This window comes from Pelophylax lessonae (genome assembly GCF_965119305.1).
Source record: "Pelophylax lessonae genome assembly, chromosome: 9".
NCBI lineage: Eukaryota > Metazoa > Chordata > Amphibia > Anura > Ranidae > Pelophylax > Pelophylax lessonae.
This window is the reverse complement of record NC_138776.1, coordinates 250,190,217-250,211,068: the sequence shown is the minus strand read 5'-3', so window position 1 is coordinate 250,211,068 and position 20,852 is coordinate 250,190,217. Positions and strand designations below refer to the sequence as shown.

General features: G+C 44.5%; 2 protein-coding genes across 2 annotated transcripts in view; both read right to left on the bottom strand.

The window, feature by feature from the left end:
• LOC309564361 (uncharacterized protein) overlaps positions 1 to 20,852 on the bottom strand; it is a 1,000,117-nt gene that overhangs the window by 304,424 nt on the left and 674,841 nt on the right. The gene's annotated exons all lie outside the window — the stretch shown is intronic.
• LOC309563369 (uncharacterized protein) lies at positions 8,793 to 15,695 on the bottom strand. Its single transcript, XM_082267764.1, has 5 exons — positions 15,621 to 15,695; positions 14,918 to 15,015; positions 14,727 to 14,826; positions 14,277 to 14,366; positions 8,793 to 9,794 (listed from the first exon to the last, which is right to left on the bottom strand). The coding sequence occupies exons 1-5, from the start codon at positions 15,652 to 15,654 to the stop codon at positions 8,998 to 9,000; spliced, it is 1,119 nt and encodes a 372-aa protein (XP_082123890.1). The 5' UTR covers positions 15,655 to 15,695; the 3' UTR covers positions 8,793 to 8,997.

Here is a 20,852-nt window from a genome sequence, read left to right as displayed (position 1 = left end):
AGGTACTGATCAGTCACTGTGTTCATTCATAACTGAGGCATAGTAAACTGTGTTTACTGTAGTATGCTTCAGTTTGTGAATGAACAGGAAGGAATGCACAGCATTGTGAATGCACAGCACTTTCTATTTATTGACTGTTTAGTGCAGCTGAGGCTGTAGAGAAAGGAACTGGGGAACCTCTGTCCTCAGTCCCTTTCTCTGTCTCAAAAGTGAGGCATCAGTGGTCTCTTTAGACCCATGAGATTTCACCAGAGCCCTCCAACGGGGCTCCTAAAAAAAATTGTAAAAAATAATATTGTAAAAAAAAATACAAACATAAAATAGTAAAAATAAAAAAACTACTAGCACCATCTACTTCTCTACTGACACCGCCCATGTTTTAATACATTTTTACATTTAAAAAATGTACATTTATTTATAATAGTGTGTGTGAGTGTATGTATGTATGTGTGTGTATGTGTGTGTGTGTGTATATGTATATATATATATATATATATATATATATATATATATAAATCAAATCAAATCGACTTTATTTGTCAATTCTTCCACATGTACAATACATACATACATAGAATCGAAATTACGTTACTCTTAGACCCCCGGTGCATACAGATAACACTAACAATATAGCCTAAATATCTAAAAATGCAAAAAAATAAATAAAAATAAGGTTAAAATAAAAACAGCGCAAGGCACACAACAGATAAAGTGCAGACCAATGACGTTCCATGGTGAATGAGGTAGTGAGCAGACCAATGCTGCCAAAGTGACTGGTGCAAGTCATTGAATGCTAGTGGAAGGAGGGGATGGAAGGACCTAGGGATATGGGATCTAGGGAAGGGGAGGTGCATAGTTCAGTGGTGCCTATGGCAGAAAAGGGGCATAGGGGCAGGTTCGGAGCGAGTTCAGCTTCCTGACAGCCTGATGGATAAAGCTGTCCTTCAGTCTGCTGGTCCTGGCCTGGAGACTCCGCAGTCTCCTCACTGATGGCAGCAGACTGAAGAAGCTGTGTAACGGGTGGGTAGGAACACCTCCAATGCATAGAGCTTTGCGAGTGAGACGGGTTCCATAAATATCCTGAAGGGAGGGGAGAGAGACACCAATAATCTTCTCAGCTGCTCTCATAATGCGTTGCAGAGTTTTCTGGCAAGACGCGTTGCAGGTGCCATACCCCACAGTGATGCAGCTGGTCAGAATGCTCTCGATGGTGCCTCTGTAGAAGGTGTACATGATGGGGGATGGGGCTCTGGCTCTCCTCAGTTTGCGGAGAAAGTAGAGACGCTGCTGTGATTTCTTGGCCAGTGCTGCAGTGTTGTCGGTCCAGGAGAGGTCCTCTGTGATGTGCACACCCAGAAACTTGGTGCTACTCACTCTCTCCACAGTCGCACCGTTGATGGTCAGAGAAACATACTGAGTATGCACTCTCCTGAAATCAACAACAATCTCCTTCGTCTTCTCCACGTTCAGAGAGAGATTGTTGTTACTGCACCACCAGGCCAAGCGGCTCACCTCACTCCTGTAGTTTGTCTCATCTCTGTCACTAATGAGACCCACCACAGTCGTGTCATCCGCAAACTTAATGAAGAGGTTGGAGTTGTGTAACGGTGTGCAATCGTGGGTCAGCATGTGTGTTTGAACTTTGGGGTGCACACCCTAATTTAATAGACCTACGCTCAGAACTGAAGCCTCAGCTTTGATTTAACTAAGCAGCTAATGTGAATCTGTCAGACTTTTCCAACAGCTAATGCCAAAAACCTCTGTAAACATGGTTTCATCTTCCTACTAAGGGCTTGACTTACCTGACCAGTGAGAGCACCGTTTTGACCACTGAGGCACTCCTAGAGAACAGGAGGGTGGCAGATGGGCAGGACTTAAGCCTCCTTAGTATCAATTTAAAACCAAGAACGGAGTTACATACATAAGAAAATGTTCAGGCTCACAAAGGGAGGGCTTATACTTATTAAAAAATAAAATGGTTGACAGGTTCACAATTAAGTGAACCTGTCTTAGGCCTAAAGTAAAAAGACGCTGAGTGTACATACCTTGTGGTCCCTGCAAGTACCTATGTTAGTTTTACGCCTGTTCCTATGAAGGCTGCATGCATCCTAGGTCCACACTGTTAATAGGGCCTCGAACCAGGATGAAGCCTTACCCATTCCTTTCACCTAACCCCACCCCTTTTATTCAACTGTTAAATGCCAGAGGCTTGACAACTGGGTTTGGACATAGGAGAGCGGGGTTTAATCTTGAACTGGGTGTAAGTCAAGGTCCCATGTGCAGCCTGGGTGTAAGTCAAGGTCACATATACAGCCTGGGTGTAAGTCAAGGTCCCATGTACAGCCTGGGTGTAAGTCAAGGCCTTATGTACAGTCTGGACATTCATCAAGGCCCCCTATGCACAGCCTGCATGTAGGTAAAGAGCTCATGTACAGACTGGGCATAGGTCAAGGGCCCATGTACATCCTGGCAGTATGTTAAGACCCCATGTACAGCCTAGGTGTAATTTAAGGCCCCATGTTCAGCTTGCTTGTAAGTCTATGTCCCATATACAACCTGGGTGTAAGTGAAGGCCCTATGTACAGCCTGGGTATAAGCCAAGGTCCCATGTTCAGCTTCCTTGTAAGTCTATGTCCCATGTACAACCTGGGTGTAAGTGAAGGCCCCATGTACAGCCTGGGTATAAGTCAAGGGCCCAAGTACAGCCAGGTGTACCTCAAGGCCCCATGTACAGCCTAGGTGTACATCAACAGACCATGTACAGCCTGGGTGTAAGTCAAGGCCCCATGTACAGCCTGGGTGTAAGTACAGGCCCCATGTACAGCCTGGGAGTAAGTCAAGGACCCATGTACAGCCTGGACTTAGGTCAAGAGTCCATGTACAGCCTGGGTGTACCTCAAGACCCCATTTACAGGGTAGGTGTGAGTTAAGGCCCCATATACAGCCTGGGTGTAATTCAAGGCCCCATGTACAGGCTGGGTGTAAGTCAAGGTCGTGTGTACAGGTTGGTAGTAAATCAAGGCCCCATGTACAGCCTGGGGGGAGGGGGGGGGGCATTCTACAGAGGTTGATTGAGGGACTGACACAAATATTTACAGGATAGTTGTTTAGTTTGGATACATTTTTAGGCTAAGCCAGGTTCACTTTGAGAAAAAACTCTACGCCATATATATATATATATATATATATATATATACTGTAAATATATTTTTTTCTGGTTTGGGTAGAGTGTCAGTGTTTATTTTTTTGCTGTCTGTGTCCCTATAAAAAAAGAGCCACCCCCAATATTTTTCAGGTGACCATCACTACCATTGGAAAAGAAAGGTAAAAAGGAGCTATACTTTTCAAAACCAGATACCCGCTGCTCCCCCCCCCCAAAAAAAAATGTTGCCAAATATGGCAGTGGAGAGGGGTAGGAGGCAGACAAGCAGAGCTTCCCCTTTTGGGTGGAGCTCTGCTTTAAGGTATTTCTAATATTTTTTGGATTGTCACCAAAGCAGAAGTAGAGGGGAAACCTCCCAACTGGTGACAACTATGAAAGATAAGATGTTCCCAAATATTAGGGAACTTACACCTAATTCCTATGTTCCATAGACAGGAAGTAAAGGGTGATTGCTATGATGTAACATAGACGGTAATATAAACCTGGCAGAGGTGTTCACCCTACCCCACTTTTTCAAATCTGTTCAATGGATGTTTGAAAAAATGACCAAACCAGTCAAAGCATCCTACCGCCAATAGCAAAAAAATGCCTTGTGTACAGCCAGCATAATGGCGGGATAGTAGCCAGTTCTGGATTGATGAGTGTTTCTAAATCTGCGGAATGATCGATGTGGTATAAATTATATCAAAATCTTCAATTCCTCTTCTTCTCTTTTGAACTTTTGCTTGAGGTAGAACTTTTTATGTGATAAAGACTATTGATAGGGCTCTTGGGTCACAGATTGCCACAGGTTTTCTGAAGACACAGGGACCTCTGGAGTCACAGTAATCATTTGCCACATCTGTCTGTAATCTGACACACATCATCTGCAACATCTGTCAGTAATCATTTGCCACATCTGTCCGTAATCTGCCACATCTGTCCCAGTGAACACCTGCCACATCTGTCCCAGTAAACACCTGCCACATCTGTTCCAGTGAACACCCGCCACATCTGTCCCAGTAAACACCTGCCACATTTGTTCCAGTGAACAACTGCCACATCTGTCCTAGTGAACATCTGCCACATCCCAGTAATCAACATCTGTCACACATCTGTCCCAGGAATCAACTTTTTTAAAATTATTATTATTATTATTAAACTAATAATCACCTCCTATGCACTTGAAAGCATTCAAAAACTCCAAAGATCTACATTTTTGAATACCTTCGATTTTCAAAAAAAGCCGCCGATGGCAGCCAGGTAAACCGAAAGTAATGTCATGTCATCGCTTCTTGGTTACCATAGCGGAGACTCTAGCAAAGCTGATTCCAGCTTTGTATGGGTCTCCGGCCAACCGGTGGATGTGCCAGCTGGCAGGTTGGGTCTCCCTGTGGGACGGGAGAGATTGTGAGATTTTTGGAAGGTGGCAGGAGGGGGGTTAGTACCCTCCTGCTGCTTGTTATAGCAACCGAGTGGCTAGTTAGCCACTCGGTTGCTATTACAAGAGAACGGACCGTTGTCTCGGTACAAGCTGCAGGCATCATACTGATACAACCACTCAAAGTCAAATGACGTATCAGGTACGTGATTTGGTGGCAAGTGGTTAAACAAATGCTTTTTAATGGCATCTTTAAACAGACAGACGGGGAGGGGGGGGGGCAAAAAAGAGACATTTATGGTAAGTTCTGTGTGATTCACTGCAGCCAGAGTTCCGACAGCTATCCACATGATCACTGGGAGTGTACTTCTTCAACCTAAACTCTCTCTGCTCGTTGTATCAGCAATCAGATTTAAGCTTCCAAGGTAACTTTGATTATGAATGGTGGCTGCGGTGAAAATGATTCCCACCAGTACTTCGATACATCAGGTTTTCTGGCAGAGTCATTGAGACGCCTGCAGTAGGTGTGTTTAGGAATATCTTCCCTACCTCACATACAGATAAGAAATAGGTGTTTCCAGATTTCCCAATGCTGATGTGCTGATCTACTACATCAATGTCTACTTAAAAAGGTAAGCTGGAGGCTAGAGAAGCCTTTGTTTAAAGTAGTCCAACACAGCCAATGTGCCTATGATCCCCTGTGCTTTATTCCCACCACAGGCCCCTTGCTTTACAGCTGTAAATCATTAATGTAGCTCTAAAAGCATGATCAACCAATCACAGCAAGCGCACAGAGCTACTGTATAAGCCATCTTACTGACGACCAATCACAAAATACACACTCTCGCTGGAGGATGGATGTGGAAATGTTACTGGTCGATGGGGATGGTGACACGAGGTGCACTTGTCCATATTGTCGTATACAGGTCATGTCTTCGCAGTCTGGAATAGGTTATAAAGATTGGCTATTCACTTTAGTCAGGATCCTAGAGGTCTGAATTATTATATAGACCACAACAGTTACCACAGACTCTACACTCCATGATTCTGACTCGAAAGAGTTCCACCACACACCACTACTGGCCCATATTCAGCCAATCTATCTGCCTCTTCAAGCTCATCAGGGTCACCTTCTCGGTTTGGTTTCTCTGACATCCAGCCTCTTCTAATGTTTTGAAGAACAGTAGAGTCTGAGGGCTCATTTATATTTGTCTTGACTTGAACTCACATTAAAGCGCTTACCACTTAAACATGCTTTTTTGATGCTTTAGTGATGCTTTTTGTTTTAAAGGGATTCAGTAGAACCCCAGCTCAGTAGCATCCCCACTCAACAGATCCCCAGCTTATTGGTACCCCTGTTCAGCAGATCCCCAGCTTGTTAGTACCCTCCTTTAGCAAATCCCCTGCTCAGTAGTAACCCCCAGCTCTGCTGATGCCCCACTCAGTAGTGCCCCCAGCTTGGCTGATCCCCCACTCAGTAGCAATCCCCAGCGATACACTGATCTCCCACTCAGTAGTAACCCCCAGCTCTGCTGATGCCCCACTCAGTAGTGCCCCCAGCTTTGCTGATACCCCACTCAGTAGTAATCACCAGCGATACTGATCTCCCACTCAGTAGTAACCCCCAGCTTTGCTGATCCTCCTCTCTCTCTCTCTGGTCCCCACTCACTTCCCACTATATTGCACCCATGCTGCTCACTACGTGTGACATCTGCTAGGTTCTCCTGCTTTGGTCCCCCAGCTCTTCTGATCCTCTGCCACTCAGTCCTCTCTCCGGTACCCACTCACCTTCTGCTATAGCGTTACCATGTTGCACACTACGTGTGCTGTCTGCTAGTTGCTCCGCTCCAGTCCGGACCCCGCTCACCTTCCTGCTGCTCCACCTGCACATCAGGTGTATGACGTCTGCACCAGACACTCCCAGAATATATACACATGAACCAGAAGTGACTGCTGATTACGTTTTTCCGGTTTACTTGTTGGTTTCCCAGTGAGAAATATCTCATAACTGCAATACCTCCAAAACAAAGTAAAGCGAACGCCTCTCAAAAGCTTCAGGTACTGTTAGCAAGCAAGCGTTGTCAGAGACTTCTATGGAGGCTTTGGAGATGCTTTGAAGCACTAAGAAAGTGACATGGGGGATAATATTTGAAGCAAAGTGAAACAAACGTGAAACAGCGTGTGAACAGGACTGTAAGGTAACCATTTTATTTAGAGACAGGTACTTTGATCGGCATTCAGATCGCTTTAACCCCTTGCCAACCGCCCACACCCACTTGGGAATGCGATTCTGGTCTTCTGAATCTTAGTACACTAAAGCCCCGTACACACGATCAGATTATCGAACGATCTGTCGTCCGTTTTTGTTGCATGCTAGTCTCATGTGGAAAGTGAAGAGGTTATTTTCATACAAATTTTCCCGTACGACAGAATTCAACTTCAGAAGTGATGTCATGTGTTGGATTGCTTTCTATGTGTTCTTTCGTCTCTGAGCATGCCTAGTCTTGCTCTTAAGATTTTTTTCCGTCGAAAACTGTACTAATTAAACGAAAATAGGACGTTGTGTTGACGTAAGTTAAACATTTTATAGCCTGCACATACAGTTTTTGTCGTCCGAAAATCTGTAATTGGCTGTCGAAAGCACCATACTAACGATCCGAAAATCGGCAGATCGTTCGTCGGACGAAATTTCCCTTCTGATTTTCGTAGCGTGTGTACTGGCCTTTAGTGTCTGATTTGTCTGCCGCAATGTCGCAGTCCTGCTATAGGTTCCTGATCTCCACCATTACTAGTAAAAAAAATAAATAAAAACAAATAAAAAATACATAAAAATATCCCAAAGCTTGTATAACTTTTGCGCAAACCAATCAATATACTCTTATTGGGATTTTTTTTTACCAAAAACATGTAGCAAAATACTGTACATATTGGCCTAAATTGATAAAGAAATTGGATTTTTTAAATTTTTTATTGGATATTGTTTATAGCAGGAAGTAAAAAATATTGGTTTTTTTTTTTTTTTCAAAATTGTCGGTCTTTTTTTGTTTATAGTGCAAAAAATAAAAAAACGCAGAGGTGACCAAATACCACCAAAAGAAATATCTATTTGTTGGAAAAGAAGGACATCAATTTTATTTTGCTACAACGTTGCACGACCACGCACTTGGCAGTTAACCACTTGCCGACCGCCCCACGCAGATTTAATGCGGTAGGGTGGCTCGGCTGCGCATAATCACGTACATATACGTGATTATGTGCACGCGGTCTCGGCGGTGTGTGGGCACCGCCAGAGCCGCGCTCCCGCTATGATTAGACACAGCGGGAGCCAGACCGTGGGAGGAGCGGGCTGGATCGCTGCTGGCCTACTATGGTCTTCGGGAAAACTGACAGGAGAGCCGCCTGCCTATGTAAACAAAGCAGACAGCTCTCCTGTCAGACAGGCACAATGAGATTGTGTGTCTGTCACTGAGCCCCCCACCCCCACAGTCAGTAAGCACAATTAGGCTCACGCTTAACCCCTTGATCACCCCCAGTATTAACCCCTTCCCTGCCAGTGTCATTTATACAGTAACAGTGCATTTTATTTAGCACTGATAACTGTATTAGTGTCATTGGTCCCCAAAAAGTGCCACTTAGTGTCAGATTTGTCCGCCGCAATGTCGCAGTCCCGTTAAAAATTGCTGATCGCCGCCATTACTAATAAAAAAAGTCCAAAATTCTATCCCATAGTTTGTAAACGCTATAACTTTTGCGCAAACCAATTAATATACGCTGTTTGGGATTTTTTATAACCAAAAATATGTAACTGAATACAAATTGACCTGAATTGATAAAAAAAAATTAGATAATTAGATTTTTTAAATTTTTTTATTGGGAATGTTTTATAGCAGGAAGTAAAAAATATTGTTTCTATTTTCAAAATTGTCGCTTTTTTTGTTTATAGCCCAGAATCTAAAAATCATAGAGGTGATCAAATACCACCAAAAGAAAGCTTTATTTGTGGGAAAAAAACGGACATCAATTGTATTTGGGTACACCATCGCACGACCGCGCAATTGCTGGTTAAAATAACGCAGTGCCGAATCGCAAAAAATGGCCTGGTCATTAAGGGGGTAAAACCTTCCGGAGCTCAAGTGGTTAAAGTAGCATAGTGCTGTATTGCAAAAACTGGCCTGGTCATGAAGGGGGGTAAATCTTCTGAAGCTGAATTGGTTAAAAAAGTGTGTCCAACGCCACATTTTGAAACACGTGTAAACGAGCCCTAAAAAATCTGGGAATTTCGGTGCGGAGGTCTTGGACTACAAGCAGCGCCTGAAAATAAGACGTCATTGGGCTCTATGCAGTAGTATCTGTTTTCCATAGACTGGTGCTTCAACTGGTAGAACAGTTCTGTTTGTTATCACATGCTGCTTCTTCTGACTCCTTCCCTTCACCAGCCCTGGAATATGACATTTTCGTCAACCAAAGGCCCCTTTCACTGGTGCGACTGCTGATGAGAGATCAGATTCCCTCTCCTGGTAAAGCCCCTCCCACACTCTGAACAGGAATACGGCCTTTCACCAGTGTGAGTCCTCCCATGCGTGGACAGGTTCGTTTTCTGGGCAAAGCATTTCCCGCACACGGAACAGGCATAAGGCTTCTCGTCGGTGTGAGTCCTCTGATGGGCCACCAGGACAGATTTCAGGGTGAAAGCTTTGCCGCACACAGAGCATGAATAGGGCTTCTCACCCGTGTGGCTTCTGGCATGTTTGACAAGGTCACCTTTGAGGGTGAAGCATTTCCCGCAGATGGAGCAGGAATATGGCTTCTCCCCCGTGTGAATTCTGCCGTGTTTGATGACATCGCCCTTTAGTGTAAAGGATTTGCCGCATACGGAGCATGAATATGGCTTCTCCCCAGCATGAAATTTTTGGTGTTGGACGAGGCTCCCCTTTTCTGCAAAGCTTTTTCCACATTCCGTGCAAGAAAAGGGCCTTTCCCCAGTGTGAATCCTCTCGTGGACGAGAAGCTTTGTTCTTTGGGAAAAACACTTTCCGCATTCAGGACACAGAAATTTCTTAGGACGGCTACGGGACAGTTGATGGGTGATGGTGTTGGAAGGATCAGGAATGCTACCACCTTCTGTAGAGGGTTCAGGGTACAAATTGGAATGAAGAAGTGCCGGATGGGGATCCAGGACATTGGACTTTTCTTCTAAAGAATCGGATGTGGTGTCATCATCTGGAGAGACACCGGGAAAATTCTCTGCCTCGTTTCGTTTGTATCGTCCATCTGTCAGAAATCAGAATTGATAATCTCAATATCTTTTCAAGTATTGTAAATTTACGGTCATTTTTTTTCCCTTCTAAACTTTTTATGACCAGAGGTTAATGGAAATCTGGATGCCCAGATCCAATTCAATAGCCTTAGCGTGTGTCAGTGTTTGTTACCCCAGCATTTTATATTCCTGATATGTGGCAGCTGTACCATGTACTTGTATGAGAAAGTATCCTGTTCTCTTTGTATTGCTTTATGTGAAATCCCTGGTGATCCTGCCAGTCCGTCTGCTTTCCTGTTAAAAACTGACCACACTAGGCAGGAGAGCTCACCGTAGTCAGTTCTCTAGCTATGCTGGGAACTCAGGCTGCTCTCCTCCAATGATCAGACTTTCCATGACACACCCTCCCCCTGCACAGCCTTTCACCGGGAAGATCAGTGTGCTGCTGCTCCCCCCCCCCCCCCCAGCTCTTATGCAGCTGAGAACAGAGGGAATGTGATCACTTATAAAAAAGGGGAAAAAAAGGTATTTATTCTGTTTTCTTTTATATCTATACACAAATGTTTTGCTTTTCATTGCAACCTTAATTATGAAGAGCGTCTGCAATCGCTTGAATTATTCTCCCTGGAGAAGAGATGCCTGAGAGGGGACATGATAGCAATTTATAAATATCTCAACGGTGATCTCAGCATAGAAAAAAAGCTATTCAGTCGAAAGGATTGCATGAGAACTCGAGGGCATACAATGTGATTAGAGGAGAATCGCTTTAACCTCAGGTAACGCAGGGGGTTCTTTACTGTTAGGGCTACAAGATTGTGGAATTCTCTACCACAAGAGGTGGTTTCTGTGGGAAGTATGGTGGCTTTCAAAAGACTATTGGACGTACATCCTAATGATGAGAACATTCAGGGGTATGTGAGATGATTACAGCCACACAGACCTACACAGGTTGAACTGGATGGACTATTGTCTTTATTCAACCTCAACTACTATGTAACTATATAATTTTAAACTGAATGGGTTGTTTTAAAATGTGATCGTTTACAATCACTTTAAAGGGTAACTCCACTTTCATGGGGGAAAAAAATAGCAAATAAAGAAAAAACAATATAGCGTATACAATTGTGACACAAATCGTATTGTAATTGAATGTTATTAAAAATCACCTTTCTTTTTCAATCTGCAGCTGCTGTCATTTTCTGAAAATGCAATGCAATATGGCCGCCTAGAGCTGTTCTGTACACAGAATGTATACTGACCACACCCCAGAAACATAATTTCCTGCTTGTGTGATTGGCTCACCAATTTTCCCAGAAGTCTGCACTAATATACAAGTCAGATTTCTGGCATCCCCTGCAACAAAAATGTCATTTTTGGTGAGATACTCCCAATAGAAACACGTCTAAAGGGATGCAGGCCCAGCAGTTTTCCTCATTAGAGTCCTGCAGCTGCCACAGCTGATAGATAGTTATGAAACCACCCCCATTAGACCCACTCAGCACAGAGGCACAGAGCAACAAACAATGATTTCTTCAGAATAACAAACGGTAGGAATCTGGAACAAAGTTTGGTAAAATCCCTGCAATGTACAGAGATCACCCAGAGGGGAATGTTTTTTCTCAACAAAAGTGGAGTTAAGCTTTAACTTTACAAAGCCTTTAATTACAAAATGAGGACATAAAACCAAACGAATGAGAGAGCCGACAACTCCAAAATTTCTTCTTAATGCTTTCTTAGTACATGACCACGAGTTAAAAGCAAAATGGCTAACGTGTTTCGGCAGTAAGCCTTGATCATATAGAAAAATAAGTCGCGCTGCGTGATGTGGGTAAAACAAATAAATGTCCAAACAAATGAGTGTCCCAAATATCAAGTTGAACGACGTTGGAAACAAAGAGTAACTCCACAGTCTCTTTAGGAAATGCGCTTACCAAATAGCCATTAAAAATCAGCAAGATTCATGAGCCAAGGTGTAGTCACAGATCTGGGAGATTGGAGTGATCAGAGTCCTCAACGAATGGTGTTAGTGGTGTACATAAAAAAGAAAAACTTGCATAGTGTGATACCGTACAAATAATGATCAAATCATAAGTTTCACCACCAAGAGAAATCCCTTAACAATTGTGCAGCAGCTCACCAAATAGAAGAAATAGTGATCAGTGAAACCAAGTATCAGGGAGCGAAAAATAGAGGAAGGAACCTCCACCAATTGCAAAGCCTCTTACCGAAGTTAAAAAAATGCAAAGCAAGGTCAATCCAAAAGAGAACCAATAAGCCAAAAGAATCACTCAGATGGCACTGCAGATGGCCTCTTACCAGAAAAAAAATAATCTGTGCAGTATGATCTCTTTATCTCATTCCCTTCTTAGGTGTAGCTTCATGACCAACGGCATCAATAATATTCACTGTAAACTCAGTGCCAGAGTATATTGCACCAGCCAAAGTAAAAGAGAAAAGGCCCCAATAGTGTAATAAAGTCTGGACAAATTTATTGGATAAAAGAAATACACTTACAAACAAAATCAATAAAATCCTGTGGGATGGAAGGCCGCCGGCCGGACGGCAAAGCACATCCGTTCCTGGGATAACTTCCGGGATGACGTCAGCACGCCGCGACCTGACGGCGTTTCGTCCAAGAAGACGTTCCTTTACAATTTAAGCCTTGATCATAGCCTGTGATCAAGACTTACTGCCGAAACGCGTAAACCATTTAGTTTTTAACTTGTGCTCATGTACTAATAAAGCATTCAGAAATAATTTTGGAGATGCCGGCTCTCTCATTCGTTTGATATTCTGTCAATTGGTGGATGGACCCGAGTGGTTTCCGTCATCGATCTATTCCATTTGCAGCTTCACTGTTTAGAGCGGTGCATCTGTTACTTCTCCTTATTTGAGGAATAAGGATTTTATTTGCTACACTGTTTTAATAAATATTCATTTCTAAATGGCTGCCATATTGATCACATGAGTCGATTTTTCCTGTCTTCTTGGTGGAACACTTAACAGAAGGCTCTAATTTTACTATGGTTTACTAGTCTTACTATGGCAAAACGAAAGTAGAGGAGGAATTGATCCATATACCTCCTTCCAAGTATATTTACTGTGAGCGGTCGGCAGGTGCAGGCTTGCTTTCGAGTTTGAGGCACGCATGCGCTCACCCCCTTGCCGAGCAATGCTGTGATTGGACACAGCACGGGTTTGTCAGCAGATTTCAGCCAATAAAACCTGCTGATCAGCTGTGTCCAATCACACACAGAGTTCTGTGTTTACAAACACACAGACCTCTGTGTACAGTGAGCAGCGATCTGGCTGTTTCTTCTTCTGAAAAGCAGGGAGAAAAAACAGCAAGATCAGTAAGTAAAAGCAGCACACATTACACTTGTTAGGTAAAAAGTTAACCCCTTGATTGCCCCTAAATTGCCTCCTTTTCCCAGCCAGTGTCATTAGTACAGTGTCTGTTAGCGCCAGAATGTCCGCCACACTATCACAGTCCCAGTATAAGTCGCTGATCACCACCATCACTAGAATTAAGTTTATAGCTGCGTCTATACACCATAGTTTGTAGACGCTATCCTTTTCACACAAACCAATTATTATATACTTATTGGGATTTTTTTTTTTACCAAAGACGTAGCAGAATACAGTTTGGCCAAAATGTATGAAGAAATGTGATTTTTGTTTTTTATTGCATATGTTTTACAGCAGAAAGTAGAAAAAAATGTTTTCAAAATTTTCTGTTTTTTTTTTATTTATATACAGTAATATTATTATTATTATTATTAATAATAAAAAATGGTGATAAAATACCACCAAAAGAAAGCTTTATTTGTGTGAAATACATTATAAAAATTCAATTTGGGTACAGTGTTGCATGACTGCGCAATTCCCAGTTAAAGTAGCTAAGTGCTGAATAGCAACAATTGCCCTGGTCATGAAGGGGGTAAAAACATTCGGAGGTCAAGTGGATAAATATACCACCATGGTGTTGCTCATAGTAAAGAAGACCTGGTAACCCAGCAATTTTTAATCCCCCTGTATTTCCAGCTGTTGACGGAGGCTATCCCAAAGTATAGAGGCTAAGGAGGGTCTTCCTGCACTGGCACTGCAAATGGGTGACTAAACAACGGAGAGGAAGAGGTATGGTCCATGAAAAAAGCAAAGAAAATGGGACAGTTGGAAAATAGGGAAGAAGCCAGAGAAAGTCTTGACTGGAAGCCACGAATCAGAGATAAGATGTAGTTGGACATGGAGGCAGACAATGATGGGTTGATGGAATTCTGATGATGGGCTTCAATCAGAAGAAGAACAATGACCTAACAAACAGCATCCAGAACCATTCTACTTACCGCAACAAGCAGGTTTACCTTTAACCTTTCATTTTTAAGAACGTCTTTCTACTTAACTGTGAGTGTGCCAAGTCATCTCACACAACCAAAACAACACTACAATCAAGGGTTACATTTTTATTCGTGTTTCTTTTTTTATTTTTTACTCACCCATACCAATCTCTGGATCTGGATCCTCTTCTTTAATCTTCACTTCTCTCACTTCCTCGGCTTTGACGTCTCTCTGAGTCTCTCTGGTGTCTGTGAATAAGGATGAGAGTGAAGCCCCCCTGTACTGAGATGTATGAGAGACCCCAGAGAGTGACTGTGGGGGGAGACTGGTCACGTAACCCCCCAGCTCTGCTGATCCCCCGCTCTGTAGTAACCCCTAGCTCTGCTGATCCTCCTGGTCATGTCTCTTGGCTGGTAACACACAATGACATGATGTGAGGAGGAGAGCCGGAGTCTAATAGAGGCTGATGGCTCCTGACTCCCCCACTGGGCACATACTGCCCCCCATTACTGTCTACTGACAGAGGAGGGGGGAGAAGAAGAGATTGTTGTAGTGACTGAACAAGGAGAATCTGGGACTCTTTTCTAAATGTAGTGTTTATTACTCACCTGTGCTGATCTCTGGAGAGATTTCCTCCTCCTTACATGGATCATCACCTATCATAGACATCTCTTCTTCTTCAACTTTAACCACAATCAGGCCATCATTCTAGATAACACAGAAAAATATCTGATTGATGATTTCAAATGAAGCAGAGGAATATCCTTTATTCTTTTTAAAGATTTAAATTTCCTCCTACCTGATCCTCCTGGTGGACCTCCTGATGTTCCTGTGTGGAGTCCCGGGAATACAGAGGACGAGGACATCTCTCTGGGGGATTTCTGTTACTGGATCCATCTAAAGAAAACACACACACTGACTGAATACTTTGTTTCTTAGGTGTACGTTTATTAAACTGAGAAGTTTTTTCTCGGCAGTTCTCATAGGAAAATTATCTAATCTGCAGCCTCTTTATGAAGCCAAGAACTTCAGTTCTCAAAGGGAGAACAAAGGAGAAGTTTTTCCTCTGAAAACGGCCAAGATCCATGTAAAAGTGGGTACAGTGCCGACCAGTTTAAAAAGCGAAACCAAAGTTTAATGTATGTCTGTCTGTCTGTCATTAATTTTGAACCCACAGGTGCTGATATATAGTAAGAAAGAAGTCTTCTTCCTCTATTCGCGTCAGATTCTTCACCTCTGAGCTGGAGAATCTGGGCAGGAGATATTTCAGTGTAACGGGCAGTGAGATCTTCAGATAAACTGACCGTTTGTGACAGAACAGTCATGTACTGTGATTATGAGTGGAGAACATCTCTTCATCTCGGCTACATAAACTGGTACACACCAGAGATTTTCTCTGTTTCGTAAGGGGACACCTATATCTTTATATCAGAGGATGTGTGCATCTAGGTGGATGCTCAATACTCTTCTCTCCATTACAAGGAATGAAAGTCTCCTCTTACCCGGTGATGTGAGGGGCGGCCAGTGCTCCATCATGATGTCCTTGTAGAGATCCTTGTGTCCTTCTATATACTCCCACTCCTCTCTGAGCTCGGTGGATTGTTAAACTCTAGCTGCAAAAAATAAAATTAAACAGTTAAAGCATTGTTAAACTTAATAAAAACAACATTCATTTAGGTAATGGACTTTAAGAAGTAAATTGCTTTCAATAATATATGTTTCCAATTAGAAACAAGGCACCTGAAATGGATGACCTCCCAAATATACAAGCAATACTTTGAGTTGCTGACCTGGAAGAACCTGGAAGAATCGGAGCTGGAGAATCTGGGCAGGAGATATTTCAGTGTAACGGCCAGTGAGATCTTCAGATCTCACTTTCATAAACTGACCTTTGTGACAGAACAGTCAAGTACTGTGATGAGAAGCAGAGAACCTCTCTTCATCTCAGCTACATAAACCGGTGGTTGTAAACCGAAAGGCCTGCCATGGTACCTCACTATGGCACCATAGCACTTTTCCCACTTCCCCTTCCCCACCTTTTTGTTTGTGTGTGTTTTCTTTATTGTAGTGTCACTGCACTTTCACCTTTTTTTCTAGCACGACGAGTAGGGTGTGGTCCTCGGGCCTGCCTTGAATGTCTTGGGAGGGGGTGGATATGGCCTTCTGGCTTAGTTCGCCCTCTCTCATGAGGTCTCCCTTCGGGGGGAGCCCCACCTAGTACTTGGGGTGGGCTGTTTCAGCAGTCCCTCTGGAGAACGGGGTTTGCATGGTTGCGCTATTCTGGAGTCCTTCTGTGTTACTGGACGTTATTGGATGCCGCAGGGAGGAGTCTGAATGCCGGCAGGAGGGTCTGTCCAACAGGAGTGCAATCCGAGTTGGCGACCGCATTGAGGGGAGTTACCTTCCCGGGGCCTCTGTGGTGAGCGGCGTTGAAACGCAAGCTTATTTCTCTGTTGGGCCGTGGACCGGAAGTGATGTATCTCCGTCGATGACGATACTTCCGGCGGATGTACTTCCGGTGGCTCCGGACTTCCGGGACCCCGTGGGAGGACTTTTGCATTAGTTTCATTTAAATAGCGTGCAGGCATGTGCGGGCAGCGCCTTTGATAATGTCCTGAGTGGGACCAAACGTCAGGCACGCCCGCATGTCGACACGCTGCTCCAGGCTACCATTTCCATGCGCTTTATTTTGTTTGGATTGTGAGTTGCCATTTTATTATTTTCCTATTCATTAAAGATTTAAAGTTTACTATGCCATTGGAGTCTCCCTCTTCATTTTGAGGTTATGGTGTATCAATACTGTCATCTGCTGCACTGATTTAGCTGGGCACCGGAAACCTGCACTTTTTTCGAGTGATCTTATTGGATTGGTTCCCTCAATCTAGAGGACCCTCTCTTTGGATTTCTCTACTACACGCTCATTTGACCCACCCTAACAGGGGGTCATGAGGTTCTGGTAAGAACATCTTTTACATTCTGGTGCACGCGGTGTTGATGTTTTCTGTCATATTGATTCCACTGCTTGGTGGCTGGACTTTTATCTTCAACTGTGGATCATCATTTGCATCTGTTGGACTTTCCCTCATAGTGAAATTTGCCAGCATATGAGTTTATTTTGGCGCTGTACTTTTGTATTTTGTATTCTAGACCATTGTAAGTACCTCAGTCCCTGTCAGGAGTCTTGCGCCCCGGGGGATCAAGGTCAGGGTCCAACCTCTTCGGAGGGAAGACCATTTCGCACACCCTGTGCACTTTTTGTGTTTCCCACGTTTGCGTGTTTGCACTTTTTTATGCACCGGGTGATAGTCTGAGTGTGTTTCACACGCCACGGGCTTAAAAAGAAAGAAAAAAAAAGTGGTTGTAAACCCTCACATATACCCAGTGAAGTGATGGGTCTCAGATGATACACAGTAATTAAAGCGGAGTTCCACCCTGGAATTTTTTTTTTAAATACCCCCGGGACAGTCAGGGCTAGTACATTCCACAATGGATAGCCTCTGATCTGTCCCGGGTTGCACTTACCTGTTAGGAGAAATACTTACCTTGAAAAAGTATTGTCCAGCGCTGCCATCTCAGGTGTGGGCAGCTTGAAGCCAGCGCGATCCTCTTCTGCGTCCTCTTCCGTCTTCTTCGGTCCCACGATGCCCTGCGCCGGCCCCGCCGTCACTTCCGGTGCGCGCGCGTCATCCCTCCACAGCTTCTGGGCATGCCCAGAAGCTGTTTAGAAGGGGATGACGCGCGCGCCCCGGAACTGACGTTGGGGCCGGTGCAGGCGCAATGATTCCTGGGAGCGATGACGGTCAGCTCCCAGGAATCATTGCAGAGCCAGGAAGTGACGACGGGCCGAGGAAGGAGGAAGAAGGAAGTAAGGTAAGTATATTTTTTTCACTACGAGGTAAGTAAAAAAAAAAAAAAAAAAAAATGCGATTATCCATTTCTTTTTCAGGTGACCCGGAGCGAGAAGATGGAGGTAAGTATAAAATTAGGGTGGAACTCCACTTTAAATAAAACCTCCTACATAAGTTGTACCTGTTTATTTAAAGCTGTCTTCCCCTTACATCCATTCAAAAGGCAGAATTTACACAGGATCGCTCAGTTCTGAAAAGCAGGGGGCGGAGATCCGAAGTTACATCAGTGAGAAGAGCTCTGAGAGCTGATTGGAGGGAAATGACACACCCCCTTCACCCAGCACACAGATACAAAGCTGTGGCTGTCAATCACAGGTTGTGCCTTCCCCGTCACCATTTTTATCTTGGTGTCAGGAACATTTCTCAGAAGTGATTCATGCTGATAGCAAAGGAATGAAGCAGTAGACAGAAATGACACTTAGTGCTCTGGATTGAGAGGAGTACACACTAGAGAGAAACAATATTTTTCGGGAGTCTGGCGCTCCAAGATTCCAATGTTTGAGAGTCACCTAGACTGTTAAAGAAAGGGCTGGCAAATTGAGTCTGCTGTCCCTGCAGGTGGTTGATTGCCGACCGCCCGCCGCAGATATACTGCAGCAGGCTGGCTCAGCTGCGCGAACCGATGTATAGGTACATCAGCTCACGGGAGAGCTTCTGGGGGGCCCCCATTAGGCAACGGGGAAGCCGATCAACAGGGCCGGCAGGCGCATCTGCGGCCGGGCACCCGCGTTCCCTACTCACTGAGAGAGAACGGCGGTCTGCTGTTGTAAACACAGCAGACCGTTGTTCTCTCTGGAATGAACACAGAGCGCCTGTGATTCTCCTATTTAGGATCACAGGTCTCTGTGTTGATTCCACAAGCCCATACCCCTCACAGTTAGAAAAAACTCCCCTAGGCTCACACTTAACCCTTTGATCGCTCCTGGGTTAACCCCTTCCCTGCCAGTGTCATTATTACAGTAACAGTGCATATTTTTAGCACTGATTACTGTAGTAATGTCACTGGTACCCCCAAAAGTGTCAACCCCTACTAAATGTAAACGCGGCGGCGGGTGTATGAAAATATAACTCACGGAGATGTCGGCTCCGTGATTTATATTTTCATAGACCCGCCGCCGCTTTTACATTTGTGAGCCGAGATCAGAGAAGTCAGAGGGGTTGGAGCGGAGATGATTTCATGTAACCGCGGCAACAGCTGATGCGGTGTAACGTTAAAAAACACTACCCGTGAAAACTCCCTACCCTCCGGGGCTGTGAGCATGCGCACTGGTAAGCTGCTCAGCTGTTCTATGACGTAGGTGCACCGGAAGTGACGAGGGTAAGTCATTTTCATGGGTATGGTTTGTTCACGGAACACCGGATCGTTTTCCACGCTACCGACGGCTCCGGTAAGCGGGGAAAACGACCAGGAAGCGGCGGGGGCACCTCTCCTGCCGCCCATAAAAGTGATCCCTTGGCGAATTTGCCGCTGGGACCACTTATCTGAGAAAGCCGCCCACCCAGTAAAAAAATACCGGGGTTATGGCAACTATCTGCTGCCATTACCCCTGCATTTAACCACTTCAGCCCCGGAAGGTTTGCCCCTTAATGACCAGGCCATTTTTTGCAATCCGGCACTGCGTTACTTTAATTGACAATTGCGCGGTTGTTGCGGCGCTGTACCCAAATACAATAGATGTCCTTTTTTTCCCCCACAAATAGAGCTTTCTTATTTCGTAATTGATCACCTGTTCGGTTTTTATTTTTTGCGTTATAAACAAAAAAAGAACGAAAAAAAAAAAAAAAAAAAAAACCAAACAACAGTATTTTTCACATTCATCTATATAACAAATCCCCCCAAAAAAATAAAAAAATAGAAATCAAACTTTTTCATCATTTTAGGCCAATTTGTATTTTGCTACATATTTTTGGTAAAAAAAAATCCCAATAAGCGTATTTTTATTGTTTGCGCAAAAAAAAAAAAAAAATTACATTACTCTTTCCCCTAGTTTGTAGACGTCTACAAACTAGGGGAAAGATTAATGTAATTTTTTTTTTTTTTACTAGTAATGGCGGTGATCTGCAATTTTTAGCAGGGCTGCGACATTGCGGCGGACAGATCGGACCCTTGACTGACATTTTTGACACTTTTGGGGGGGACCAGTGACATTACTACAGTAATCAGTGCTAAAAATATGCACTGTTACTGTAATAAAGACACTGGCGGGGAAAGGGTTAACACCAGGGGTGATCAAAGGGTTAAGGCCCCATTCACACTGGGGCGACGCTACTTCCCGGGGCGACCTCTTAGGTCGCGGCGCGCTGCTCGCACCGCGACCTCGGAGCGGCCGGCACGGACTTCATAACATTGAAGTCTATGCAGGTCGCTCCGGGTCGCCCCAAAGAAGCTCCGGACCCTTTTTCTAAGTTGGAGCGACTTGTGTCGCTCCTATTAGAACGGGTCCGCAGCTTCTCTATGGCAGGCGACCTACGGGGACCTGTCAGGCGACCTGGCGCCCCAGTGTGAACGGGGCTTAAATGTGTCCCTAGGTGGTGTTTTCTAACTGTGAGGGCGAGGGACTTGTGGAATCAATACAGAGACTTGTGTTCCTAAATAAGAGGATCACAGCCGCTCTGTGCTGATTCCTGAGAGAACAACGGTCAGCTGTGTTTACAACAGCAGACCGCCGTTCTCTCTTAGCGGGAAGCGATCGCAGGGGCCCGGCGGCAATCGCGGTCCGGCCTCGTGGATCGGCTTCTATGCTGCCTAATGGGGGCAGGGATGCCTTTGGCAGCGCACGCTCCCGGGAACCGCCGTACAGGTACGGCAGCCAAGCCAGCCTGCCG